This window comes from Telopea speciosissima, chromosome 11 (assembly GCF_018873765.1).
Source record: "Telopea speciosissima isolate NSW1024214 ecotype Mountain lineage chromosome 11, Tspe_v1, whole genome shotgun sequence".
Taxonomy (NCBI): domain Eukaryota; kingdom Viridiplantae; phylum Streptophyta; class Magnoliopsida; order Proteales; family Proteaceae; genus Telopea; species Telopea speciosissima.
This window is the reverse complement of record NC_057926.1, coordinates 31,839,107-31,862,671: the sequence shown is the minus strand read 5'-3', so window position 1 is coordinate 31,862,671 and position 23,565 is coordinate 31,839,107. Positions and strand designations below refer to the sequence as shown.

General features: G+C 39.4%; 1 protein-coding gene across 2 annotated transcripts; it reads left to right on the top strand.

The window, feature by feature from the left end:
• The first annotated feature begins 773 nt into the window (after nucleotides 1-773).
• Nucleotides 774-22,128, top strand: LOC122646312 (small nuclear ribonucleoprotein-associated proteins B and B'-like). Of its 2 annotated transcripts, none has more exons than XM_043839842.1 (2): nucleotides 774-1,752; nucleotides 21,899-22,128. In XM_043839842.1, exon 1 carries the CDS (start codon nucleotides 908-910, stop codon nucleotides 1,748-1,750), a length of 843 nt encoding a protein of 280 aa, XP_043695777.1. In that variant the 5' UTR covers nucleotides 774-907; the 3' UTR covers nucleotides 1,751-1,752; nucleotides 21,899-22,128. The 2 variants fall into 2 exon arrangements, with proteins under 2 accessions (XP_043695777.1, XP_043695778.1); XM_043839843.1 differs by having other exon boundaries at nucleotides 21,889-22,128.
• The last annotated feature ends 1,437 nt before the right edge of the window (nucleotides 22,129-23,565 follow it).

Below are 23,565 nucleotides of genomic sequence, written 5' to 3'. Positions count from 1 at the left end.
CCTTATCCACTGAGCATCTACCACAATACTCCTCCTAGGGTTCCTTGCAAGTCACATTATTGAAGGATATCATTCCAAATGTGATAAGAGAAGAGGCACTTAAAGAATAGGTGATCCCCACTCTCCAAATCAGTCCAACATAAACAACAAAATGGAGCAACCTGATAGTTCTCCTCTTGAGCTAGTCTGTGGTGGGAAGGGGATTCACCAAACATCTCCATATCGTGAAAAGTCATAGAAGAATGCTAGTCGGGAACCAAATGCAGTAAGAGCCCACTCAACCTGAGGATGGAGTCTCCTTAGAATATCCCAAACTAATCTAGAAGAGAAGAGACTAGATGAGTGAGCAATCCATCTTATGGAATCCGACTCTAATTCACTATAAGCATCTTAGTTTTGGCCAATCAACTCCACACTTGAATTGTATCCACGAAGGAGAAAGGACCATGGACCCAACCTCCAAGTGGCTAATATTCAAACTTGACATTTGACAAACAAGTATGGGTTGAGCTTACCTGCCACTAAAATTGGGGACTTGCTTGAGATGCCACGTGGCTAATACGATATGGTAAGAGAGAAGATGAAATCGGGTGGATGGAAGGAACCCGACCGGCCAACCCGAACGGAATTGGTTTAGTTATTTCAAATTGCCGATTAGGGCAGTAGACAGTAGTCGCAGTAGGGCTTGCTCTTTCGTGCCTCTCCCGCTCTCCCCACCTAAAGCCCTCGGTACAATCTTCCTCCTCTGAACCCTTTCTTTTTACCCCATCAACTTATCTGTGTTTGCATCTCCATTTTGTCCTCACAGATGCCCTAGTTCCTCCATCAATAGCCTAATCTTCTCCTATCCCAAGTTACCTTACTTTTCTGCAGCACAGTATAGCAGAGACAACACTACTAAGCAACAATGTCGATGTCGAAGAGTTCAAAGATGCTCCAATACATCAACTACAGGATGCGCGTGACGATCCAAGATGGCCGTCAGCTGATCGGTAAGTTCATGGCTTTTGATCGACACATGAATCTCGTCCTCGGCGATTGTGAGGAGTTCCGAAAGCTCCCACCTGTTAAAGGCAAGAAGGACGAAGAACGTGAGGGAAGGCGAACCCTAGGGCTTGTTCTTCTCCGAGGAGAAGAGGTTGTGTCCATGACCGTAGAAGGTCCTCCTCCTCCCGAAGAATCGAGAGCTAAGGCAGTTGGAGCTGCTGCCATGGCCGGCCCTGGCCTTGGCCGTGCGGCGGGCCGTGGAATTCCAACGGCGCCACTTGTGCAGGCTCAACCTGGGCTTGCTGGTCCTGTTCGTGGTGTTGGTGGGCCGGCTCCGAACATGATGCAGCCTCAGATTTCGCGGCCTCCACTGCCGCAACTGTCTGCACCCCCGGTTTCGTATCCGCAGGGTCCGATGCTTCGTCCGCCAGGGCAGGTTCCTGGGTTCCCTGGTCAGCCTCCACAGCAGATGGGCAGAGGACCGCCACCGCCTGGACCGTCTCAGTTCCCTCCAAGGCCCGGTTCAGCACCACCATTCCCAATGCCACCACCTCAGTTTGGGCAGCGGCCGATGATGCCTCCACCTCAAATGATGAGGGGACCGCCTCCACCACCTCGGCCGGGAATGCCAGCTCCACCGCCTCGTCCAGGAATGCCGCCTCCACCTGGTGGTGCAATTCCAGTTTACGGCCCACCCCGTCCTGGTATGCCTCCACCGCCCAACCTCCAGCAACAACAGCAGAATCAGCAGCAGCAGCAATGATCCGGTATGTGCTCTTGCCTACTCATCGGTAAAAATATTGTTTGATCAAATTTATAGTGGTTGTTCTCGATTTGGATGTTGATTACTATATGTGTTACCTAGTAGTAATATTAATCGCTAACTTCCTCCTACCTCTCCACCCCCCCCCCCCCCCCCAAAAAAAAAAAAAAAAAAAAAAAAAACATTTTCATTACTTCGTTTATTTTGTTCCTCATGTGGTCAGTTTTTAATACCTTCTTAACCTGGTCCTGATGCCTGTTTGATTATACTTTACTCTGCCTTCTTCCTTGGTTAGGCTACTGCTTTCCTGAATCATGAAATACTTCAATTTCCTCAAGGAACCTAAAGGATTGTAAGAAACACTAATCTACTACAGGATGATGAAAGATCTGAGTGCACATGATAGGATATGTGAGTCAAGGTTCTAAGACTCGGGTCTCGGTGGCATCTCGGCCAAGCCAAAAACCGAGTCGAGATCTCGCCGAGATCTCCGTGAGTTGCCCAACTCGGTGGGTTTTACATATATTTTGGGTTTGAAACTTGGTGTCCAACCTATTTCAGGCCATTTAAACACAATGGCATGCCCAGATTTGCCAAATAACAAGTCCAAATATGAGTTTTACTTTGGAATCCTACAAATAGGTGATGATTCTTGGACTGTTGGAGTTGAATCTTCACTTTAGCACTTGAATCTCACTTCAAACAATGCAATCCACCCAAGATTTGAACGAAAGAGGAAGAAATTTGAGGGAGAGAGCTGTTTGAGTGTTTTCCCCTTTGTTTAGAGAGCTATGGACAGAACTATCGAGATTTCCGAGTTCTGTCCATTGCCCTCTTTTAATAAAATGGGCACATGGGTCAAATGGGCAATTAAAATGGGTAAAAAACCATGTTCTAACCCGATACCGAGATCTCACCGAGATATCGAGATCTCGGCGAGATATTGAACTTTTAAAACTAAAAAAAAACTGGAAAAAATGTGTACCGAGACAATACCGAGATCTCGCCGAGAAAGTGTAGTTTTAGAATGCGTATGGCATCTCGTCTCGAGATCTCACGAAACCGAGAAACTCGGCGAGATCTCGCGAGTTCTCGAACCATGATGTGAGTATGCATTGCTTATGTGGCCTTTCTCATTGGCAGAGTTTCTTAGGCAAAGGAGAAATGTTGACATGGTTTTTGGAAAAGGGTATTTGATTCCCCTCCCCCCAGCGGGCCTAATCAGAAAATAGTTCTATAAAAGTGGAAGAAATGCTGTAGCATGAGTAAGAGCAACAGGTGCTTGGGATTAGATAACCATGTAAATTTAGAGAACATGGATAATTTAAAGTTTAGACTTTGTGGAGAGGAGGCTCATGAATTAGGCTTGAAAATAAAGCATCTCCACTAATCCAACATATTTTGACAGAAGAAAGAAAGGACAGGCAGTAATCATGAAGGAAATGAGGAAAAAATAGGAGAGAAACAAAGGAGAGAAAAACCCAAACATCCTATGGTGATATTACACGAGGGGGTAAGCAGATAACCCAAGGTTCGAAATTTCGGTTTTGGGTTGAACCCAAAATATCTCAGATTTCAACCGAAACCTGGTCAGAACTCTTCAAGTTTCGGTTGTTTGATTCGATAATCTATTTCGGTGGTTAAATGACCATGTTTTGGCCTGAAATTTCAGGGAAATTCTAATTAAGCATCTCTAAATATAATGGAACCTTTAAATTGTGTAGCCTATGCTGCATATAATTTAGTATTAGAACACGCAAAATTGAATGAAAACAATTAAAATAAGCATTACAAATGAATAAAACTATTTTTTTGATCAATAATAAAAATTTAATATTACAAAATGTATTAAGTGTTACAAGTACAAGTACAAGTTTACAAGTGTGTCCAACCAAAGTGAAACTCAAAAAGGCATCTACGAAGCCGTTTCTCCAACTCTATGTCAGTACCAAATAGAGCTCCGGGAAGGCTCGAAATCTAAAGAAGATTGCTGCTGCCGATGAAGCCGTTCCTTTGACTCTATCCCTAATAGAAGGCCATGTCATGCTATGTCTGACAAAACGCTCAAAATCCATCACAGCAGCTTTATAGGTCTTATCATCAATATACTCTAGGTACCCCAACTTAGGATATAGATGACCGGGCCAAGAAATCCACAACACCTTGTTCCACCAAGATATGCATGTTATTTGGCAAAAAATTACCATATATATGGTTAATCCACCAAAACTAATCAAATGGGTCGAAATTTGAACCATTTTGATCAAAACTGTGTTTATAAAAACACTGGTTTGGTACAAAACAATTCCAAAATGCGTAGCTTAACCGAAATCTTGTCCAAAACCACCAACATCTTGACCTAAACTTTGCATTCTTAGTGAGTCGCACCGCATTTCGTTTTGACCTTTTTCAAAACTGAAATATTTCGCGAGATTTTGGTGGTTTCGACCAAAACTCAAAGAATACCAGGCAGGCATGTTATAAAAAACTCTAGATTCCTGTCCAGCTCAAAATCTTGCCAAGGCTGTGATATGGTCTCCTAGGACACTCAAACAATAACAGGCAAACATGTAGAATTATAGTTCCTAGTGAAAAAGGTTGCCAGGAGCCTTAAGTACACCCACTAGCCTGGGTGAAAGAACTACAGTTACTTTTTTTTTTTGTTTTTGTTTTTGTGAACTAGGTTGCCTTTGACCTTTTATACTCCCCACTTCGGGAAACAGCCTCTCCATGAAGCGGGGGTAAGGCTGCGTAAATTATGACCCTCCCAAAAGACACTGCAGTGGCTGGAGCCTCGTGCACTGGGTATGCCCTTTAGGTGAACTAGGTTGCCTTTGAGTGACTAGAAACTTTTCATTGTCACTGAAACACTCTTATTTGACAGAACCGCATGAAAGGACAGGGAAAATACCGAGGTTTTAATAGACAATATGGAGATTTCGTCTGTTAAACTACAGAGTTTTAATGCAGTGCTAACACAAAACCAGTGGGAGAACAGCTTGCGACAGGATCGCAGGGAATGAGGACAAACGATAATTTAGATAATTCAAATATCAGAATATCAAAGGATCTGATCTCTTCAATGTAATGGACAAACACTCTATTAGGTATAAGGAACAAACCATCAAAATGATAAAGCAATCCTGATGCAGGACAAACCCTAGAAGCTAGGGGATCCCACAATAGGACAGGATTACAGGTGTAATACACTAGTGGGGACTTAATGCAAGGGCTGCGCACAACGCCACATTCAACATCAGACATAAAACAGAATTTACTAATGGCAATTATCAATAGAAATCAAATGAATAAACACCAACAGGTCTTAGGAATCAATTCTAGCAACCTATATGGTTAATTCCACAAGGCTAGGTAAGTAGATTCATGGCATTACATTTCAAGGATTCAGTAGGCATGCATGACAGTCCATATAAGATAATAAGCCATTAATAATAAGCATTAGAAATATATGCAATATCAAAACAGCACAACTAGTATAGAATAAATACTGTTTCAGGTCTGAAATTAGTGGGAAATCATGCAAACATGATCAAAATAAAATTCTGTTTCTAGATTTAAAGAAAGGATGGGTTGTAGGGGTTAGCTTGGGGGTTAAGATTTCAAGGTAAATTCTGGAAATGGGGTTGGGATAGTTAGGGACTGGTTTAGGAAGGGGAAACAAAGGGTTTTGGCTGGCAGAGAAGGAGGGGAATGGAGGGAATAATTTTAATGGGGCTGGGGTGCTTCAGTTACAAGGACAGGGAGGGGAAAAGGACTGTCGACAGCAAGGGGAAGGGAGGGAAAGAGGGCCGCGACAGCAGCAGGGGGGGGGAGGGAATGATCTCACGACAGCAGGGGGGAATGGTCTCACGACAGCAGCAGGGGGGGGGAATGGTCTCACGACAGCAGGGAAAAAGAAAGAAGAGAAAGGGGAGACCTGGGGAAAGGGAAGAGAAAGCAAGAGGAAGAGATAAGAGGGATAGAGATCGTACCTTTGAGAGGGAGAGAAATCGCAAAGGGGGAGGGAGAGAGTAGCAGCAACTGCTTTCAAATCTTCGTTCCTTCATTCGTTGCTTGCAAACAAAGTTCCAATACCCTTAAATAGAAAACTAAAACAGGCATATGCCTAAACTACCCTTGCCCTAGTTAAAACAAAAGGAATTACCCAAATACCCTTACTTAAGTTACGAGGCTGAAACAAAAACTGTTGAAATAAATAAATAAAAATACTAAAATACCCTTCACTTATTTAACATAAGTACTAAGATAAAAGACCAAAATAACCCTAGAAGTCTAAACAGCAAGTACTAAGATGAAATCATGAAAAGACCAAAATAACCTAGAAGTCTAAACAGCAAGTACTAAGATGAAAAGACCAAAATAACCCTAGAAGTCTAAACAGCCCCGCGCTAGCCTGTAGCCTCTGAAAGCATCATCGAACCTTAGTAACTGGCTCCGTGGTAGTCTCCTGCACCTCTGTTAGTGGTGCACAAAGGGCTGCGGCATGATGTCTCCATCAAATCCAACATTCAATTTTAAAATATGAAACTGAAATTAGGGAACCAGAATTCGACAGCAGGAAATTAGGGAGTTCAGAACAGAATCAGTTGAGGGACTCATAGATTAAGCAATAAACAGAACCATTAACTGAAATCAGAAATCAAAGTTGAAAGATTGATTCAGAAAATAGGAAATTTTGAAGATGCAGAAACAAACTATGACTAATGAAAACTATAGGATTTTTTTCATGGGTTTTTTAAACTGAAACTGAACCTAAATAGAAAGTAAAAAGTAGAATGGATTTTATCATGTATCACCACCAGATTTGTAAGATTGGAATCACCACCAGTACCCCAACCTTGGAATCACTACCAAGGGTTCCTTGAATGGCCACAACAGGGAGCTTACTTAATCAGCGCAGCAAAGAGCATTCTGAATCAGCACAAAATCAAAGGAAAAAGCTTTTATTACTCAAATTTGTATGCAGGGCTGTAGCCTTTACTCAACTCAACTCAGCCTTATCCCAACTAAATAGGGTCAGATGCATGGATCCTTTGTCCTAAGCTATGCATGTCTTCCCTCGCCTCCTCTCCTAGAGACATCATTTTAGGCCTTCTCCGGGCTCTTTTAGCTCCTTCAATCTGAATCAAATCACCTCTTCGTATTGGAACATTCAAAGGCCTCCGTTGCATATGTCCATGCCGCCTTGAACGACTTTCTTGCAACTTGTCATGGATTGGAGCTACTTCTAAATTAGCTTTGATTTGCTCATTCCTAATTTTATCCTTTTCTAGTTTTACCACTCATCCATCTCAATATCCTCATTCCAGTTACACTAAGTTTATCTATATGTTGTTTCTTCGTTGCCCAACATCCAGTTCCATACATCATTGCTGGCCATATAACTGTACTATAAGATTCTCCTGAGTTTTAAAGAAATATGTTGATCACACAACACTCTGCACACACCCCTCCACTTCAGCCATCCTATTTAATTTTTTGTGCAACATCATCTTCTATTTCTTCTTTATTTATGATTGAACTTAGGTACCTGAAATGTTCACTTTGCGGTAACTCCCAATCATCAATTTTCACCACCTCACTTTCAGTCCTATTATTATTAAACTTACATACCATACACTATGTTTTTGTTCTACTTATTTTAAAATCTTTTAATCCCAAAGTTGATCTTGATCTCCATAATTTCAACTTGGCATTTATACTTGCTTTTGTTTCATCCACCAAAACAATATCATTTGCAAAAAGCATGCACCAAGGGATATGATCTTGAATGTCTGTAGTTAACTCATCTATGATTAGCTGCGAACAAATATGGGTTTAAATCTGATCCTTGATGTAGTCCAATTGCAATTGAAAATTCACTACCCTTCCCCCCCCACCCCACAGTTTTTACACTAGTCACGAGACCACCTTTGCTGTTTATTCATTCCTCTCCGATGCTTACCCGACTGGGTGATCGCTATCCAATTGCTATTTTCTTGTATTTATGCATAAAAAAGGGGCTTCCATTCTCATTCTTGTCTTGCTACTGCGACTGCGGCAACTATTGCATGCTGCCGAGCACCTGTATCCTTCGTCTTCTTTTCTAGGGTACCCTGCTTAAGCGATTCGAAAGCCAGTTCCTGGGAGGAATTGTACATAACTATGTACACATATTTACTTGAAAGACTTTTCTTTTCCAATGCTTGCCAAATTATCTCTCTAGGGTGATGCAGATAAGTCACCTAAAGGGCTTATTTTATTGGAAATGAGCCTTGGGATGGTTTATGTATGTTTTGGGCCTTTGATTTCATGTGTTTTCTCTGTAATGTGCCACTTTAATGGTCTTACAATGTAGGTACAAGGTAGGCATAAGGTATTAGGCTAGTAGGAGCTTATTAGCTTTATTTTTATTCCTAATAGACATAGGATTATTGTTATTAGTTGCTTTTAATTTCAACAGGCAATGTAATAAGTCCTACTCACACCAGGAGTTGATTTCTAGTTTTCCTAGTTGGATTAGGACTTTTGATTTTCATTCTATTTAAGTAATGTGAGGATGCTAAGCCAGACATGATTTGATTAATGATATTTTGAGATTGTTTTGCTGCAAGAGCTCTGTGTGATACAGTGGGTGAGAGATCCAGATCTGAGAGAGGTCAAGTTCAATTTCCTTCCTCTTCTGTTCTACTGTCAGTTCCTGTTTGAGTTTGCATTTTGGTTTTAATCTATAGTCTCTGTTGGTCATAGTTGTCAAGGCGTCGTCCATGCAGATTCCCTGGGGTCTAGGCGATTGTTGCCTTAGTGGTATTGAACGCTTTAGTGACGTCAAACCAGTTTTGAGCCTTATTTATGCCAATAATCATTAAGTAAATGGTTTTTACTTAAGATATTAGTCATAAATAAGAAAATACCCCCTATTTGAATCCAATAAAAGTAGTTAAAAAATAAAATTCCGAAAGGATAAATAGTCAACCCCCCAGTTCAAGAACAAAAACTGCATTTTTGATGGTAGGTGTAATTTTCAACTTTCTAATGTTGGGGTTTTTCTCAAATCTAAAAATTCCATAAATCTTGATATGGTAAAACATTGCTAAAAATCAAAGAGCGGTAATATATATATATATATATATATATATATATTTTATGTATCTAATTATTTATTTTTTCATTCAAAGCGATTTTGACAGCATTCACGCACACTAGATAAGGTTTCACTGGACCATAACTTCTTCAATATAAATCAGATTTAAACAATCTTGGATTTGTTAGAAAGCTGGTTTTGTGTTCTACCTAATACAGAAAGTCTCATGTAAAAATAAAACCATTTGACCAGTCAAACTTCTTAGAGAACAAGAACATTTCTCTAAATTGAGAGCAGTTTAATTACTTACAAATAAGATCGCATTTTGTAAGAACAATATAAATCAAATGTATGTTTTGATTGTTTCAAACTTCCAATAGCTTGCTTCTTTAGTTCTGTTGTCTTCTAGTCCTATGTTGATTTGTGATGGTATAAGGTATATATTGTACCATACTAAATAATGTTAGAAAAGAGGGGAAATAAAAAATAACATTTGGACGCTTTGGTCGCCTTGTTGCTTAAGCGGTTAGGCATCCCTCCACTGCCTTGCCGGCTTGACTACTATGCTGTCGGTCTTTGATCTCATATTTAAAGAGGGTTGATTGGCCCTTCATTGATTATCACATCTCTATTAGCCGGTAAGATCAAATCCCAGTTTAATTTCTGATTTATTCAACCAACAGCTACTCTGTTTTCATTCTAATTTTGATAATAGTGATCTGCTAATTACTAGAGGGTGGGTCTTGGTGCAACGATAAGGTTGCTTCATTGTGTCCAAGTGGTCACGGGTTCGAGTCTGAAAACAGCCTCTTTGCGAAAGCAGGTGTAAGGCTGCATACATTGTGACCCTCCTCTGACCCCGAAGTGGCGGGTGCCTCGTGTATTGGGTATGCCCTTTTTAGTGGTCTGCTAATTACTCCTGATTCTGTAATTTAATTTCCACAAAACTTTGGGACATTAAAGAGCATCTCTAACGTGACTTCGACCTTAGTTTGGTGGGCAACGGATCAGTATTTTGATTGCTATCTAAAATCATCCAAAACCTTGCAACTTAGGGTTGTGGAAATTTTTTTTTCGTTAATTAATTCTAATCTAACCAGATTGGAACCATATTTGGGGGTTTAGAGAGTCTATCCAAGGGGAGAACTTGACTGGAGTTTAGGGCAATTCTATTGGTCTGATTTGATTTAATTTCAGTTCGACTATTCTTCACTATTCTTTCCCGAGTTCTGTCTTTAGTTGGAATTTTCTAATTACTCTCAAAGTACTTGTCCAATAACACTCATATTCTGAAGGGTGTTATTTTTTTTTGCGAGGGTTAGAAATCTTAAGTTTAATCTTTGTCTGAAAGGGTTTACTTTTTATTGACTTTGACTTTTGGGTTGACTGTTTCTTGAGATCCTACTATGAGATTAGGTTTGAGCTATTGTTACAGGTCTACTCTTACATTATAGGGAAAATCTAAGGTTCCAAGTTTCAATTAGGTTTCGATCGTGGCCCTAACTGAAACTCCCAGGTTGCAACCAAAACCTAGGATTTTCTAATCGAAATCTAGGTTTCAAGGCCCAAAAAATGTTTTTTTGACCTTTTCTTTGTGCTGCCTATTTTTACCATTTTACATCTATTCCATGAATTAGTTTCTCGAAAAAAACCACCTAAAATGGTACTTGTGGTATGGACCCAAGTTTGCTAGTGTGTGTTGAATACTGTTGTGCATAAAAGTGTCAATTTGGTACGGAACCGGGTATTTGGTTTGGATCCGGTTCGGTTTCAAGCAATGGTAGTGGGATCCAGATCTGAACCAAGTCCCGGATCGGTTCTAGAATTGATTACTCTAACCGATCCTTGGTCGGTTCGGTTTGGATCTGGTTACAATTTGGTTCTTATGTTTGGTTCTTATTTGGTTACTACATCCGATTACTATATCCAAAAAAAAAAAAAACTAATGGAGAGAGTAAGATAGAGAGACCATTACTTGTATACCTTCAATACACAGCGTTGCAGCCTTTGCTTGCCTTGGAACAATGCAGTAACACCAATGGAGGAGAGTAAACGGAGAAATGGAAGGATGATCCCATAAGCTCTACCTTTGGCCTTCACTGTGTTCGTTCAGGACTCATGAGCACAAAAAAGTTTAGAGAGAGATTAACTCCAACTTGCATGGAGGTTGAAATTGCTAGGTTGTTGAAGATGGAGAATCGACTATGAAGCCACTGCAACATTGGTAGAGACAGAGAAGATGAAGCGGTAAAAAGAAAGAGGTGAAGAATTGAAGAGTTACAGAAGAAGTTGTAATCGTGAAGAAATCCATATTTAATAAGACGTAAGGACTAAGGAGTAAGTAAGGCTTTAAGGCACTAGGGTTAACTGTCAACTTAGAGTCTTAAACCATTAAAACTCTAAACCTAATAAACTATTAGGGTTTTAAGTTTTAAGGCGGGTATTCGGTTCAGATTTGGTTAGATCCGTCGGTTTAGTGGGTAGATCCGGATCCGAACTCAACCGAATATAAAGCCATTTTCAGACCTAGGACTTAACCATATTAAATTCGGTCCGGATCGGTTCAGGTTATTCGGTCAGGATCTGGATTCGGTATTTGGTTCCTGGTTACTCATTGACACCCTTAGCTGTGCACTAACCCTATTGGGGAAAAAACTATTACATTCAATTTCCAATCATGCAAATCCAAGCTGTAGAAGGGTTGAAGGAGTAGAAGATGCAAAAAAGTGGGAAGAAGTCAAGTGATTTGCCCAAAAACTTGCAGTTTCAGTAAAAAGCCAAATGAGTAGCCTTGAAACTAGTTTCGACCCTTGGTTTCCTCTTGGTTAGTGTCGGTCTTGGTCGAAACTTGCAAAACCACGACTCTAAGATTTATCAAAATCAATAAAGCCCATATAGAGATCCTTCTTACATTCTCAAAATCTTTCCATTAGTCTCCTAAGTAGATAAATAGCTTCTGTAGTTGATCTTCGTGGCATAAAACCAAATGGGTTATCCGTAACATTAGTTTCTTATCTCAGGTGGGTTTCAATTACTCTCTCCCATAATTTCAAAGTATGATCCTTGAGTTTTATCCTATATAGTTATTACAACTTTGAAGATCACCTTTATTTTTATAATTGGGATTTTTCTTGTGTTCATAATCTTATTAAACAACTTAGTTAGCCAAGTTATTCCACAGATTCCTATGCTCTTCAACACTTCTATTATAATGCAATGTGGACCTATTGCCTTACCTATTTTCATCTTCTTCATAGCTTCCCTTACTTCTGACACTCGGATTTTTTATATATATCTCAGACTTTCTAAATTATATAAAAGATTCAAAACAGGACTCAAACTGAGCCTAAAACTGTTAGATTAAATAAATCATTCCTTTGGGATTTCACATTGAAAAACCCTAAATCATATCGCCCATATGAACCCTAGAATACAAACGTTCAATAAAATAGAAAGGGAGAGATTGCACTACCTTGCACCTTGGTATGCTGATGAAAAACATTAAGATAATAATCAAGATCTCCTCCTTGCTCTGTACTTGGCGAAACACACCTTAAAGGGATCTTCTGCAGTTTCCCGTTCACCGTGAGCACCCTTTCTTGTGGGAGAAAATAGGGAAGTGAAAATGACGTGACTACATGGACCCTTCTAATTAGTATTTATAATAATACTGTCCCACAACTCTAACCCACTTCCACAATGGGCTTGGGCTGGCCTATCTCAATTAGAACCGAGTGACACGCTTGAACCAGCTCTAGTATTAGGATCTCCACCAATTAACCAGAAGTGGATTTCTTGTCATGCAGACTAGCAAATGAACTTTGGTGTTCTATAAATACCTCATGACCTTCTTTGTTGCTTTCTAATGTGCTAACCCAGGACCAGACTGGAATCGTCCTAAAACACTGACTGCAAAAGTTATACTGGGCGAGCACAAACCTGTGCATACATCAGCCTCCCTACTGTAGAAGCGTAGGGCTTGTCAGCTATGGAACTCCTCTCAATATCAATTCTAGGGCACTGTCCTTCATTCAACCTGTCCCCTTTACTGATGGATGCATCACTCCCTGAACATTGGGACATGTTGAATCTCTTCAGAATCCTATCAATGTATGTATGCTGAGACAGGCCGAAAAGTCCTTGCCGTCTGTCACGACTAACCTCAATCCTAAGAACATAAGTGCTCTCACCCATGTTCTTCATCTTAAAGTTTTCTTAAAGAAAACGTTTGGTCTCCAAAAGCAATGTCATATCACTGATTGCCAGTAGGATGTCATCGACATATAGTACTAGGGAGATGAAACTGCTCCCACTGACCTTCAGATAGATGCAATTGTCAATGGCATTTTCAGTAAAGCCAAAAGATGAAACACCCTGATCAAACTTCAAGTACCATTGCCTGAAAGCCTGTTTCAACCCATAGAGAGAATTCAGATAATTAACACAATCTGAATGTAAGGTACCTTTGCGTGTTTTGGTAGATCTCCACAAAGGTTCAATATCAGCAGCGGAATTTATAGGAATGAGCACCTCGGCCTCTGAATCTACAATAGTTTTTGCAACGGGCAAAAGTTTGACAGTTTTATAGATATTATTTATTCTTTTCTATGGTTATAATTGTTGGGGTGTAATGCCCATAGTTTAATGAGTAGTAGTCTATGCTTTGGTATAACTGCTGGATTACCTAAACGTTAAGGAATTGGGCAAACGTGTTGACTGCATCAAGGGGAAGAAGATTACTTTCAAAAAGAAAGATTTTTCCCGTGGTATTGAAAGTGTTATAGAAGTAGTGGTGATGCTAGTCAACACTGTGGCTTTTTGCCATGTTCTTATAGGAACATAAAATAGCATCTCATGGGGTTATTGAAAGAAGAAATAGAACCCCATTTGAACCCTGGACTGCCAGAAAACCTAGCCTCAGAGGGTTTTGTCCCCAAGACAGTGAGTTGTTTTCTGTGGGGTATCCGGAGAGATCGAAGGGTTACAGATTCTATAATCCAGGCCCAGGGAATAGAATTGTTGAGACTACCCATGTAAAGTTTCTTGAGTGTGGGGGTGAGATATCTGCACCTCGCAACCTGGTTTTGATGAGCCATGTGTTGGGAGTTCTGTAGGAGCATCTGTAAAGGTTGGGACTTCTTTACCTAAATCTGTTGGCGTTGTTCTACCTGTTGAAGCGCAGTCTAAGGTAATTGTTGATGACACCATTCCTGTAGTTGATATTTTGCCCGTTGGAGAAACTATTGTAGATTCGTAGGCCAAAGCGCCCATTCCTATAGATTCCGTTGCTGATATTGAACCTTTATGGAGATCTACCAGAGCACGCAAAGGTATCTTACATTCAGATTGTGTTAGTTATCTGAATGATATTGGATAGGAGGAGGACTCAATTACTTTCCTTTAGGGAACCAACCATAGATACTCTGACAAATGGTTGGAAGGGATGAAGGATGAGTTGTTGTTCATGTAGTGAAATGGTGTTTGAGAATTGATTGAGATTCATCAGGGATGCAAGGCTGTTGCATCAAAGTGGATTTTCAAGACCAAGATTGACTCTCAGGGGAAAGTAGAATGCTACAAGGCTTAACTAGTAGCGAAAGGTTTCACTCAGAGAGAAGGCATTGACTGTAAGGAAACTTTTTCTCCTGTTTCTTCTAAGGATTCATTCAGAATCATCATGGCTATTGTTCACTTTGACCTTGAGTTACATCAGGTGGTTGTAAAGACTGCTTTTCTGAATGAAGATCTAGCTAAGAAAGTTTATATGAGGCAGCTAAAAGGGTTTGAAGAAGAGGGGAAAGAACACATGGTGTGTACACTGAATAAGTCTCTATATGGGTTGAAACAGGCTTCCAGGCAGTGGTACTTAAAGTTTGATCAGGGTGTTTCATCTTTTGGCATTACCGAAAATGCCATTGACAACTGCATCTATTTGAAGGTCAGTGGGAGTAGTTTCATCTCTCTAGTACTATATTTTGATGACATCCTACTGGCAATCAATGATATGACATTGTTTTTGTAGACCAAACGTTTTCTTTAAGAAAACTTTAAGATGAAGGACATGGGTGAGAGTACTTATGTTCTTGGGATTGAGATTAGTCGTGACAGACGGTAAGGACTTTTCGGTCTGTCTTAGCGTGCATACATTGATAGGGTTCTGAAGAGATTCAACATGTCCCAGTGTTGGGAGTGATGCACCCATCAGTAAAGAGGACAGGTTGAATGAAGGACAGTGCCCTAGAATTGATATTGAGAGGAGTTCCATGGCTGACAAGCCCTATGTTTCTACAATAGGGAGGTTGATGTATACATAGGTTTGTACTCGCCTGGATATAGGTTTTGCAGTCAGTGTTTTAGGGCGTTTCCAGTCTGATCCTGGGTTAGCACATTAGATAGCAATAAAGAAGGTCTTGAGGTACTTACAGAAGACCAAAGTTCATTTGCTAGTCTGCAGCAAGGGTGACACTCTAGAGGTTGTTGGGTTTTCTGATGCAAACTATGGAGGTTGCACTGATGACGAAAAATCCACTTCTGGTTACATCTTCAAGATGACCGGTGGTGCCATCTCTTAGAAGAGTGCCAGTCAGTCCATCTTAGCATCCTCTACTATGCAGGCGGAGTTTATAGCTCTATTTAAGGCTACAAAGCAAGTTATATGGCTTAGGGGTTTCATCTCAGAGTTGAGAGTTGTTGATTCCATTGCTAGACCCACGGTGTTGTATTGTGACAATACCTCAACTGTTTGTTTCTCCAAGAATAACAAGAAGTCTAGCGGTTCCAAGCACATTGTGATCAAGTATCTCGTGGTGAGAGAAATGGTCAATGAAAGGCAGATTATTGTTGAGCACATTGAGACTGACAACATGTTTGCAGATCTTTTGACAAAGGTATTGCCAGTGAGAGTATACAAGAAACACATTTCTTGTATGGGTGTTGTTGAGTCTTTTGACATGTTTGTCTAGTGGGAGTCATGTATTATTGTTCACTCTTACTCTTGTCATGTTAGACATTTCATGAGCATGGTTATTTATATGTGTTGTCTTGCTCATTTTGCACATGTGTTATTTATTGAATTTGAATTGATTCATTCATTTGATATATCAGTTTTATAGGCGGTTTGCCAAAGTTATAGGCGGTTTGCCAAAGTTACAGGCAGTATTTAGCCAAAGTTGCAAAGTTACAAGGCAGTTTTTAGCCAAAATTGCAAGCCGGTTTGCCAAAGTTGGTATTAACCCAAGTCTATGGTGGTTTGCGCAAGTTTAGTTAATATCAAAGTTGTGTGCCTATAAGGTTATTTTAGGCACTCTGATTTCACAATTAGAAACAGGACTTACATAAAGTCTTAACTTCATGATTACATATCTCAAGGTGATTTATTTGACAAGTGTGCCCTGTTCGTGATGACAGAAAGTCGTATGCCGTAAATTGAGGTGTATCTTCTGCTGTTGTTCAGCATGGTGTGCTTGTTAAGTAAATCAAAGTTGTGACATATAAAGGTAGAAGAATTCCATGGCCACATCAATTGATATGGACTCAGTAATTTATCTATCCCAAGTGGGAGATTGTAAGAAATTTCCAAAGTTAATTTAATGGTCTTAATTAATTACTTGACTCGGTTAATTAGTGGGGATCTAAATACTGGAGCTGGTTGAAACATGTCACTCGATTCTAATTGAGAGAGGCCAACCAAGCCCATTGTGGAAGTGGGTTAGGGTTTTGGGACAGTATTATTATAAATACTAATTTGAAGGGTCCTTGTAGTCACGTTGTTTTCACTTCACTATTTTCTCCCACAAGAAAAGGGTGCTCAAGGTGAAGAACAGGAGACTTGTTTTCACTTCACTATTTTCTCCCACAAGAAAAGGGTGCTCAAGGTGAAGAACAGGAGACTGCAAAAGATCCCTTCAAGGTGTGTTTCGCCAAGTACAAAGCAAGGAGGAGATCTTGATTATTATCTCATTGTTCTTCATCAGCATACCAAGGTGCAAGGTACTGCAATCTCCCCCTTTCTATTTTATTTAATGTTTGTATTCTAGGGTAAATCCTATGGAAAAACCCTAAGTCATATCGCCCATATAAACCCTAGAATACAAACATTTAATAAAATAGAAAGGGAGAGATTCCAGTACCTTGCACCTTGGTATGCTGATAAAGAACAATGAGATAATAATCAAGATCTCCTCCTTGCTCTGTACTTAGCGAAACACATCTTGAAGGGATCTTCTGTAGTCTCCTGTGCTTCACCGTGAGCACCATTTTCTTGTGGGAGAAAATAGGGAAGTGAAAACAACGTGACTACAGGGACCCTCTAATTAGTGTTTATAATAATACTGTCCCAAAACCCTAATCCACTTCCACAGTAGGCTTGGGCTGGCCTATCTCAATTAGAACCGAGTGACATGCTTGAACCAACTCCAGTATTAGGATCCTCACCATTTAACCGGGCCAAGTAATTAATTAAGCCCATTAAATTAACTTCGGAAATTTCTTACAAAAACTCCCCGGCCAATAGCTTATCTTGGAGGTAGTCTTAAGTCTTAATTGACTAAATAATATTTAATGATAAAAAAAACAACTTGAAATTACTAAATCCAGTATTCCTACCTTGTACCACATATTTTAAGTCCATTACAATAAAAACCCATTGGACCAAAAGCCTGTTGTGTATAAAACCCATCTTAAGGTTTATTTCCACTAAAAGAAGGCCCATTTATGTGATTTATTTCCATCAGGTTAAACTTGATTCTTCTATTTTCTCTAACCCCGAGAGTGATAGGTCCATTAGAAGTTATATGTGGGATCTAGGATTTGGTGTTGGACTCATTTGCAGGTAAAATAGCAGATGATGGCAGTTATGATGGTGAATTTTTACTTTTGGTTAATAATTTCAATGAAGCCAATTGAAGTGTCATTCAGCATGAGATCAAAGTGCAATTTATTAAATTTAACTCGCTTTTTTTGTCGTCTACATTTACCTTTAAGTTCTTGCTGTTTTGAAAAGGGAAAGGAGAAAAGTGATGGGTTCTGTCAGTATCATCTCTTCTCTTTGCAAGTTCACCTAGGTTTTGAAGGAGCCTGCTTTGAAAGGCGCTGGCTCCCTTCTTACTGACAGCACAGCAATGTGCTGGCACCATGAATCCATGCAATTGGAGCAACAATTTGCTTCTGACTTGCGTGTTAAATAAGCGCCTCTTTGGGTTAACCGTAGTGTTCCACTCAAATTTAGAAATTAGTCTTAGGGGAAGAGTTCTTCTCTGTGGGGGGAGCATGGCCCCTAATGACACAAGGCGGTCATTTTGCCCTCCGTGTCTGGGCGCAGGGCGAACGTTCCCCCACAGAGAAGTTTCTCCCTTAGTCTTATTACAGAGAATGGAGAAGTTAAAAAACAGATTCTACTGCTTTCATTTGTCCTACAAAGTATGTTTGTTTACCTTTTTTTTTTTTTTGTGGGGATGGGGAATTCCCCTCAAATCATTCACTTTTGCATGATAATCATCAGCAAACGCGACAATCACAGGGCTTTTTATGAGGGAGATAAGACATCCACCCATTCTGATATTAAAAAAATGGAAAGAGGGGCTTCCTATGGAAGAAGCTGCCGTGATAGGGTAAATATCATTTTTTTCTGGGATGGTTTGTCTTGTCTTGCTTATGGACTCTGACACAGTGACATCTTTCTCTGGCCTGTTCTGCTTCTGAACTGTGCATCATGTGTGGATGAAGCTCCGGTTTCTGCTCTTTGCAAGATTTTGAAACCAGCTTCAGCTTGCTGCTTGCCTCATTTCCTCCTCCCATGACAGCTCCTTCTTTCTCCCTCTAGTTTTCTTTGTTGCCACTGCCCTTGTCAATGCCTCCTCTGTTGCAGCCTTCATTTTGTCAATTTCCTACGTTGCGTCTGACCTCTTTAGGGCTTCATGCGTAGTTGCCTTCGTGACTTCTTCCTGAACCATTGTTGCAGCTACTTTCTTTTTTGTTGTTATTTGTTGTTTTTGTGTGTGTTTTAACAAGTAACAGCTTATTGATTGCTCAAAAGAAGCGAGATAGAATGAGCCTCCAAAAGGGGAAGCCGCACCTCAATGCATAAATAGTAGAAATAAACAGGTCCTTGTTAAGGGTTACTGTCCCATTGAACATCCCAGAGCAAAGAGGCCCTGCTTAATCAAGTCATCAGTCAGCTCATTAACCACCTTGTTGAAGAACAAATTAACCAAGAAGATGCTAAGTGAATCTGATCGACCTCCAAGGCTCCTCGAAAGACATCCAAGCATTAATGTTCACACAATCTCCTTCAACATTCACTCTGTAAAAGCCTCTCCGAAGGGCAAGATCCAATCAATCCTTCCACAGTTGACCACGAGTACAGTATCCAATTTAATTATCTGAACTCCAGCTTTTTTCCTTTCGGCCAATTTATTGGATAACTTTACTTTCCGGCTCAACAATTCACACTTCTCTGTTGATTTTGAAAGTTGTGACATTTGCACCAGATTACGACATTGAAGTTTGAGCTGCTTTTGCTCTTTCAAAAATATATTAATCTGATCAAAGGGCCATCACCTCTTCTGCCTTTGGTTGTTGTGTCTCTTCCAGTTCAGTCTGTATTCTCTTTTTTTTTTTTTTGGGTTTGGGGGGGGGGGGGGGCGCTTTGGCTTCTGTCTTCAGTTCTTTAACAATTTACTTGGTTTCTTTTTCCTCCTTTTTTGTATTTCTGGATTTTGATATTTTGCTGGAGTTTGGACATTAGCTCATCTGAAGCACCTTTGTGTTTTGATTCTTTAGTGAGGGCTGCTCATCTGGCTTTTTTTTTGTTTTTTGGTAAGAACTTTTCTGTAGCTTGACATGCATGCTCTGACCTAAGTTTTGGTTTCAGTTTCCAGTTCTTTCAGCTCAAAACACTCTTTCTTCACCATTTCTAGCTCCAGAAAGCCCCAAGGGTAATTTCTTCTTCTGCGGTTGCAATTCCTGTTTAGGTGTCTGACATTACAGTAGTTAGTCCAGATCAAAAGTGTGGATTTTCTACATCTCCTCTTGTAGGCACTTGCTCAGCAGCTGTCTCAGGAAAGCTTTCCTTCAAGATTCCCATTAACCTTTAACTTTCTTAAGCCCCAAGTAAACAAAGACAATCACAAAAATTCCCTCAAAAAAGAAAAAAAGTAAAAAAAAGAATCCTATACTGGTGATCCCCATGTCTTAAGAAGTAGAAACAGACCAAGAATAAGCCAAAAACAACTGATTTCTTTGCTGCCATGGTGCCACTTTGGGCGTTTGTAGTAATAATATTTCAAATGTTCCTTGATCATGTTTCACTCTTTCTGGCCCAGGTCAACCTGTATCTCCTTTGTCGATACCTTCTCTGGCGAAACGAAATAATTTTAGATATATGTTGTTTACTAAACAGAAATCTGCATAAACTGAAACATTGATGTGTATTGATCAGCAGGAAGCAAATGACTGAAACCAGGTTGTTGTACTTGTAATGCGTGGGTGAAACTTTAGTTGGGTAGGGTTGGGTTTGGGACACTGGAATTTAGAGTGAGGCTGAGACCAAACCCGACCAAGATGTAGTTCAATGTTGAGAGTTGAGACCCATTTTCTCATGGGCCAGCCTGAGTAGCACCCTGTTAGTGCGAATTTTGAGTGGCTTTAAAATTTTATCCAAGTAGGACTCTCTCTCTCTCTTGTTACGTACTATCAGGCATCGCTTAGACTCTTCTGACTTATTTTCTAATGGATCACTAAAATCCAATTTCTTTTTGACCACTAGAAACAAAATTAGAAACCAAACAACCAAACAACGTATAAGAAGTACAAATCAAGGCTGCTAATAACTTGATTAATTAGAAATGGAACCTCCTCGGAACAAAAAGAAAAATTTTGGTCATATCGATACTGTTCTAAATAACAGAACTGCCGCTTTAACCCAAAATCAACTTAGAAGATATATTAGGCTCCTATCATATACTAACCCAGGTTAAAAATCCTGTAAGACAATATACAGCTAATCAAATCCCAATTACTGAAGCTGATCCCACCAACTGCAATGGGTCTCATCACTCATGTGGGGGCCCAACAACAAATAGTGCAGAAGAACTGCTGAATCATCACCATGGAGCTGCTTGCGATTTATTGAGGACTGCTGTTGTGCATGGATCAGGACCTTAAACAGATTTCAGTTCAGTCTGATTCTAAAGTGGCAGTATATATCTTAAAGGCAGTATATATCTTAAAAGCAATGCTCAAATGTTCATGGTTGGTCATGCATTAGAGAAGTGTATTTTACATTGGAGTAATGCCTTCAACCATGCTAGCTTCGAACTTGTTTTATGGAAGTTGAATCATCCCACGAATTACATTTCATTTCTTCCATCTGGAGACGAGGAGCTCCTTATCTTACCGTCTGATTTTTTGCCTTGTCAAATCTTGTACAAATGGATACCAATCATCTTATTTATCAAAGATTGCAATTCTTCTTAATATTGAATTATTGATAAAATCTTATCATGCCCATCAAAAACTGCTGAACCTGCTGAAAGACGTGGAACAGTGTTCTGATCTGAATAAATCTCTCTGATTAGTTAGGTTATAATAGATATATAAACAACAATGACGTCGCTATGTGGTAGTATTTAATTTAGTGTATGTATGATTGTTGACAGTCTTTAACGTCTCATCACATTTAAGTGATTGCAACTGAAAATAGTGTACTACTGCATTAACTAAATTATAATTTTGTTGCTGATTCTTTTTCCTTTTTTGGGTTAAATATTTGTTGATGATTTATTAATTAAAAGAAACTAAGAAAAATGCTTGTAACAGTGTAATGTTGTAGAAATTGAGCTGTTACTTTCTTTCTCCAAAATTTTAACGACTATTTTTTCCTTCTATTGAAGAAAGTAGGATCGATTTTAATGTTGCACTACTTTGTCATGTTTTTCCTAATTTTTTTTTCCAGATGATTTCTTGACAGTAATGTTGATTTGCTAGATTGATCTAATGCAATATCTTCCCATGTTTTGTTTTGGTCGGATTGTCATATTGGTTGTTTACCTTGTCCAGGTCTTTCCAGTTTAGTGGAGCTAAGGTCTTTTGCAGTTCCTTTATGTTGCTTGTTGGGAAGTTTCTACTGGAAGATGCCAATTTCTGTGTTGAAGGCTCAGAAAAATCAATGTGAAGATAACTCGTTTTTCAGGTTTTGGATGTTAATTAGAGTTTTCTGAGGGATGTTTTCATTAGTCATTACCATCAGGATTCATGATGTATGTATTTTGCAGAGATTGTTTAGACAAATTTTAGATGAGGGTCTGAATTATTCATATGTCATATGTCAAATTCTCCGCTAATGTTCAATCATATACTCTCTTATGTTAGTTAATGCACCTTTGTAGTTCTGAATGTTTCAATGCTTCCTAATGTGACTTGTCAAACTCCATTTGGGTTGAAACTTGAAATGTAAGTAGGAGATAACCTTGGGGCATACCCAGTGTATGAGGCTCCCACCATTGTGGAGTCTGGGGAGGGTTATAATCTACGGAGCCTTACCTCTGTTTTTGCAGAGAGGCTGTTTCTAGACTCAAACTTGTGACCACTTACTTGATCACAATGGAGCAATCTTTATCGTTGCGCTAAGGCTCGCTCTCGGGATATGCAAAAAAAGTTCTCTTAAAAATCCAATGAGGAAAATTAAGCACCACAAGCCCAGCACTACAAATGTGTGGTTTAACCTTGATTTATGACACATGGAATGGCATGCAAATTGAAAAAATCAGAGCCGTTGAATGAAATATCCAATAGAAAAAAGACCGACTTCTTTCTCTACACCGTGTTTGTGAAGGGAATGTCCAAAATCCACTCTTCACTCTTATCACTGCCATTGGATTGAATTAGAATAGGGTATTTTTGACTTCCTCATTGGGAGTGCAATGATGATCCAAGGCTCGTATTATTTGTTTTCGTTTAAAATTGAGAATGGTCTTTTATCACATGTACTAATCCAAGTATAACCATGTAGTAAATAGTGAAGTATTATATTTTACTAGGCATATATCGGAAGAAAACCTTACTTTTTTCTTTTTTCCACATGAATTAAATAAATTTTGGAATAAGACACAAAAGGAAGTTACTGCTTACTTCCCCTGTTTGGTGACGAGAAGATGCACCCTTTAAAATTTGAGGCCCAAATTTAGTCCATGGTCAACTTTATATTGAATTTTTTTTTAAGGAGTTAATCTTAAATTGGGGTTAGAAACCGTTTTCCACATTTCTTAACTTGAGTTGTTGATTTGAACTTAATTTGACCTCGACCAATGTTTTGTCCTCATTCTCAAAAAACCCTCTTATTCTCCTTCCTCGTAGTCCCTGAAGATAGGGAGAAACTTGAGTTTTCCATAGCAGGTAATTCATCAAGGTAAGCTTGAGGGATACATAATGGTGAGCATGAGAGAGGGAGGAGGAGAGCAGACCCACCACCGGTTGCAGTGGTGGAGTCAGAAGTGTCGTCAACCATGGAAAAAAAGATAAAAATAATATGGATCTTTGAGGTCGTTGGAGCTTTAGGCTTTGGATACCATATTGAGATATAAATTTAGAGTATTGTTGTTACTTTGCTATTGTTATGTTTTGTATAGGAAGACAATTCGTTTTGTATAGGAAGACAATTCTGTTGGAAATATGTATCCATCAAACCAGAATTGATTGAATAATGGTTATTTTATTTTTACATCAATTTATTTAA